At 36.6% G+C, this 5785-nt stretch overlaps 1 protein-coding gene across 2 annotated transcripts; it reads left to right on the top strand.

Moving 5' to 3' along the window:
• Positions 1–1164: 1164 nt before the first annotated feature.
• LOC122068425 lies at positions 1165–4755 on the top strand. 2 transcript variants are annotated; one of them, XM_042632280.1, is made up of 4 exons: positions 1165–1759; positions 2262–2412; positions 3357–3457; positions 4044–4755. In XM_042632280.1, exons 2-4 carry the CDS (start codon positions 2315–2317, stop codon positions 4550–4552), a joined length of 708 nt encoding a protein of 235 aa, XP_042488214.1. In that variant the 5' UTR covers positions 1165–1759; positions 2262–2314; the 3' UTR covers positions 4553–4755. The 2 variants fall into 2 exon arrangements, with proteins under 2 accessions (XP_042488214.1, XP_042488212.1); XM_042632278.1 differs by having other exon boundaries at positions 1166–1773.
• The last annotated feature ends 1030 nt before the right edge of the window (positions 4756–5785 follow it).

A 5785-nucleotide genomic window follows, 5' to 3' on the forward strand; every position in this document is an offset into this window, starting at 1 on the left:
AATCAAATTAAATCATATATGATTGAATCAAAACATAAATTATTGATGAATTGTACCTTTCACTTAGTATGATGAGGACGATCAACGTCGTTCTTCACAATTTCCCTCTCTTGGCTATGGATCTTCTATAGCCCCTTAGACCTCTTTGGTTCTCTCACTTTAGCGGTAAAGTGCGAAAGAGTGAATAATGGTTGTAGGGACCCAAAACCCAGTATTTATAATATTGTCCTGCACCTAAAACCTTAAACCACAGTAAGTTGGGCCAGCATATCCCTAAACTTGAGAGTGGACCAAACCAGTTCATGCAACTTGACTCTCACCCATTTAATCAACCTGAATAATTAATTAAGCCCATTAATCCAACATTAATACCGTCAGTGGCTCCATTTGATCGAACCTAACTCAAAAAACGAAAGAGAGAAATTTTCAAGGTAACCAGATCTTTCTTCGCATCTACCCAGGTCCTTCTATTGAATAAAGCCAAAATTAGAGAGGACTCTCTGTTTGAGGAAAAACTGGAGGCCAACAGGGCAATGGCTCCTTAATAAGCTTGTTGAGCTCTAGGCACTTGATCCCAAGTAGGCCAAGGGTGGACTTAAATTTCCTTTTTCCCCAACTATATGAGTGGTTGTTGTTTCTAGCTTCGGAGCTGCTGGAGATAGGGAAGGAGATGGGTGAAAACATTAAGAAAATATAAATGGTGAAGATGGGTATTGTTTTGAGTAGTTTTGTAAACCCAAACCTAATTTTATATATTTTTATTAACTAAAACATATGACAAAAGTTTTGTAAAGGAAAACATAAAAGTGAGTAATTATGTTTGTTTGGTTTTTTTTTTTTGTCTTTATTTAGTTATTAGTTAAATATCAAACCAAGTTGATGCCCCAAAGGTCAATATAAAGTTGTAAAAATTGTTCACTCCCAACAACCATATTGGACATTATTTTTTTATTTCTTTATAACGTCTTTATGTAGTTATGAGTTAAATTAATTTCAAACAAAGTTGATGCCCCAAGGTCAGTATGAAGTTTGAAAAAAAAAAATGTATTGAGATTGTAAAAGTTGGTTTAAGCAGAAAGACGATTGAGAAAGACCAGGGATAAATAGTGAGTTATACAATTGAAATTCACCACCAAACTGAGATACAACTTCCCCGTAGAATTTCCCATATTTGCGACTGTAATCATCAGATCATACATGTGGCATGATGAGGTGTCATCCTCAATTTTACTCATCAGTGTGGAACAATCTTCAACACTGATTAAGAGACATTGAAATAAAGATTTTTTTTTTTTTTTCGGGCGGTGAAAAAAAAAAAAAAGAATTCCGATCGTTGTTGACTGTTGAGACATGAAATCAATCGACCGTCACAGCTCTAATTAAAATCCGTGGGTTGTTGTTTGCACTTTGAAAATTCGAACCGTTTCGTTTGTTAATAACCGCTGCTCTTCACTCAAAGCCACAATCAACAGATGTGCTTCCAACGAAGTCGAATTTCGAGGACGACAAACAAAGGAGGAAGTTGTCATCAGTCATCAGTCATCAGTCATCTAAGATTAGATGAGATGACTCCATAAGGAACCAACTACCACCATTACAGACCTAGGCTCTCTCTCTCTCTTTGAAAGTTTTGCTCCTCTGACCTGAAAGTTACATCGCCGCCCGCACTCATAACCAGAATTTCTGCTTCTGTCATCTCGAATTCAACTCAGAAAACTGAATTCTGTTTCTTTGATTGATCATATTAATCTGGGCTGGGGTGGGTTTTTTCTGGTATGAGGTTTTGAGGCGTTCTGTTTTCATCTCTACCAATCTTTCTATGTTGTTGTCTTTTAATCCAAATTTCAAATAGTGACTGACCATAAAAGAGAAAAGGGTCGAATATAATTAGAAGAGCTGCAATTCTTACTTCCTAGTTTTTGTTTTGGGGTGTGCTCTACACCTGTTTGACAATGGGTCTGTCTGGTGATCAGGATTACAAATCCAACCCACACAGATGACTCTAGAAAATTTAGAGCAAATTAGCCATAGCCTAACACATTTACAATGTTTTTTTCATTAACAAGAAATTGAAGTGAGTTGAAAAACATTGTAGAAGTTAATATTGTTTTGACTTGTTATTTTGACCATGATCTTAATTATGTTTCTAAAAAATTAATGATGCAAATTTGTTGTGATATTTATTTTTCTCATTTTTCGATATATATTTTTTCATGAAGATGTATCTTTTGTATCTAATTTGCTTCTCTTGGTGTGAGCAGGATTAAAATGGTGAGAGTGTATCTGGAGTGGTGATCTGGGATTTTTTTTTCCAATGGGAACTGCTATCAGTAGGGCTGCAAATGGCATTGGTGGATTTCTTGGAAGTGCTTTTGTTGCTCCATTTAAGACTATATTTGGGGGATCATGCGAGTAAGATCATATCTGATGACCAAATTTATACTACTACTCCTGTGTACATATTTATTTTTTCCCTTATGGGAGTGATTGATATCTAGTTAGTCTTATTTCTCTTTTTACACTGATTGAATTATGGGATGATTGATTGTCCAAATTCCCACTTGTCCTGGAAGTTGACATGTTGTCTTCTTTCCATGTCAAATATATCCAAAACAAATTTTATCCTTTCATATTGATCAAAAAGATCAATATGCCTCAATGAACCTTATCTGCTGCTGTACTATAAATCTGGTTTTGGCAATTAGGATACCTCATCTTAGGCCGGCGTGCACAGTATCACGATGAGACAAGTTCATAGGCCACTACTAATGTAGGATTAAAAAGAAAAAAAAAAAGGCTGTTACCCAATGCACAAAGGCTTCCCGCAATTAAGCAGGGTTCTGGGAGGGTATAAAGGTAGACAGCCTTACCCCCTTTATGGAGAGGCTGATTCCCAAGACTCGAACCCGCACCACTGCGTAGGCGGAAAGAGCCCTTTGCCATTGCTCCAAGCAACGACCCCTCCACCACTAATGTAGGATTGTTCCCCTAATTTCAATTTCTTCTGATTTAGGCTGTCTAAGATTTAGCTCTAGATTGGAAGGTTACGATCCTTCATCCTGTCTTGTTGATTTGGGTTATGCCCCTGAAAGAGGTGTTCAGGCCTACCAATTGAAGAATGAATATTGATGCACCGTTTGCCATTTTATATGGATGAGTGTATGTCGATGGCTGTGGTTCAGATTCATGGCAGTCGACGGTTTTTTATGCATACTATTGTGCTTCATCTGTTTATTTTATTTTATTTTGTTTTGTCATCATTTATTGCCCATGGGTGCATCAATTCATCCCTTTCTTCTGATTTCTCTTACAGAGCAAGAGTAGAGAATGACCTTTTGAGTCTGTTCACTTTGTAGGGGCATCTGTGCTGGAACATGGGACTTAACCTGTTTTATCCAACATTTATGCGTATCCAATCTGGTGAAACTTTTGATGATATTGGGTCTCATCTATATAAGTAAGCTTCTTTTTTGTTCTGTTTTGCTTTGGTTTGTTACATTTAGCTTTACACTGATTACCTTCTGTCCTCTTCTACATTATGGAGCTTATTTATGTTTGTGCAAGCTTTTCTTTTCTGATTCGTGTGAGCTTTTTCTTAGCTTTGGATCAAGTTGGAATGCGAAGTAGGATTTTACCATTCCATACAGCTTTACATTCACTTTCTTGATTTACTGTTTTCTTGTCCTAGTCATATGCATTTGAAGTAAATTAGAGTATTAAATGGAAGAACTGTACCCATCCCAGATCTATTCATTGTATGAACCGTGGCCCATTGGACTTGTTATTCTTGCTATTCATCTTCAAGAACATTGGATTCTTATTAATAATGAAGTTGATATATGAAAGTTTACTTACAATAATAAAGTTGAAACTATCATGTACACTTACAGACATTACCGGTTTACAGTACATGATTAGGACACTCTTCTAGAGTCGATAAATTTTCATAAACTTATTTATTCCTTTTGTACCGCGTGTACTTTCTAGAGATTTTAAGTAGAACAATTCTAATCTTTCCTTTCTTATTAAAATTTGTCATTCAGCTTTGATGTTCATGTACCTTCTTTTCAAAGTGGGGATAATTCAATGCATTGGAAGAAGCCTCTTTAAAATGTGTTGGGCTGCATGTGAGACATACTGGTTTGCATTAAAAGATATCAGTTGTTTTCTGTGGCACAAATTAAAGAACACCAAGCGGGTATACCGCCGCCGCCGCCACCGCCACTTCCCAGATGTGGAAGAAGGATACAGCTCAATTGATGGTAATGAGTCTTCAAACAATTACAAGAGCTTGAGTATCAGTAGAAAGAGATCGGTAAGAGAGAGAAGAAAAGATCGGGTAAAGATGTCTCTATACCCTGTAAGGCGTAGGTCCAAATATCGGTATATGAATCGTAGTCGACATCACGGTGTGCAGTGGAAGACAAATGAACTGTCAGTCCATGTGAGGAGTGGGTCTGGGAGATCACAAAACTCAAGGCAGTTTCAAGTAAGGAAGACAGGTAATTTGGGAAGAGGGGGCAGGCTATTTAAGAAGAGGAGGATCAGGTGATCCTATCTTAACTGTAATTTTTCAACATTGTTTTACAAGTTAGAAATTTCATTCACTAGAAACTGGGGCATATTTCACATTCTTTTACTGCTGCAATGGCCTTCCAAATGGAGCCTGCATGAGAGTATCAGTTTTTAATTTTCTTTTTCTTTACACAATATGAAATGTTCCACGTTACAATTTTAGTTTCTGATTTTCTCTTCCTCCTCTCCCCCTCCCCAACCAAAAAAAAAAAAAAGATGAAATGGTCCATATTATCAGGGAGCTCAACTTCAGTTGCCTTTTGATCTTGTAATCTGCCTTCATGTGGACTTAAGCACCCCTTTTCCAATTCAGCAATGGGCTAGTTGGATTTGATTTGGCTGGAAATTTCTGGCCATGTTTAATTAGGAGTCTTTCAGTGGTCTGGTCTTTTTAAGCATGAAGGTGGTGTTGAAGTGTCCATCCTAAAAGTTTAAGTTATCAGGTGGAGAGGCTCAACTAGTATATAAGGCATCCAATGTTTCAGGGTTTTCCAATGTGAGATTATCCCAACATGTGGTTTAGTAATAGTTCTAGATGGATTTCTTGCTGGCACGGCCTTATCTTTTATCTTTATGGTTGTAGCCAAGGCCTATGCCTTTCATTTTCCCATCCTCTCACTCTCTACTATCTTCAGATTCCCCCATCGCTTTTGCTCTGCCTTTATATTCTATTTGTTCCCTCTTTTATATCTCATTAAGTTAACTTTGCTTTGTTCAACAGATCCTAAAGCATTTCCCTTTAATTCATGGCATGTTATGGTTTTATTCATTTATTATTTAGTTTCAAATTTATGTGATTTACTCATATACCCCAGCCACGAATAATCACTTTCTGTTTATCCTGATTGAAGAAAGGGATTTTACTGTATATTCAACATTTTAAATTTCTTTGCTCGATTAAAACAAAATTACTACTTTTGATGTTTACAGTTGTGATGTAGTTCAAGTTAGTCTGAAGTTACTCAAAATCAGACTCCTTGAAATCTAAACACATTGTCAGCTTGTTGCTACTTAGAAAGATAAGATGATCTTAAGGGTAAGAAAGACATTTCTATGAGAATTGTTTTTAGACCTTTGTGTTCTGTGTGTGTGTGTGCGCGTGAGAGAGAGAGAGACCTGAGATCATTCTTTTTTTCTTTTCTTTTTTTATAATTGAAAAAGGGTTTGCTAAGTAACATTAGCAGGGTAACATAAATCTCTCTTCTGGATC

Source organism: Macadamia integrifolia, unplaced genomic scaffold (genome assembly GCF_013358625.1).
Source record: "Macadamia integrifolia cultivar HAES 741 unplaced genomic scaffold, SCU_Mint_v3 scaffold39, whole genome shotgun sequence".
Lineage (NCBI taxonomy): Eukaryota > Viridiplantae > Streptophyta > Magnoliopsida > Proteales > Proteaceae > Macadamia > Macadamia integrifolia.

Excerpts from the sequence above, each read along its gene's own strand:
- LOC122068425 (XM_042632280.1), top strand. The coding sequence starts at position 2,315 with ATGGGAACTGCTATCAGTAGGGCTGCAAATGGCATTGGTGGATTTCTT. Across the intron at positions 2,413-3,356 it reads ATATTTGGGGGATCATGCGA|GGGCATCTGTGCTGGAACAT; the intron begins GTAAGATCATAT and ends TTCACTTTGTAG. Across the intron at positions 3,458-4,043 it reads ATTGGGTCTCATCTATATAA|CTTTGATGTTCATGTACCTT; the intron begins GTAAGCTTCTTT and ends TTTGTCATTCAG.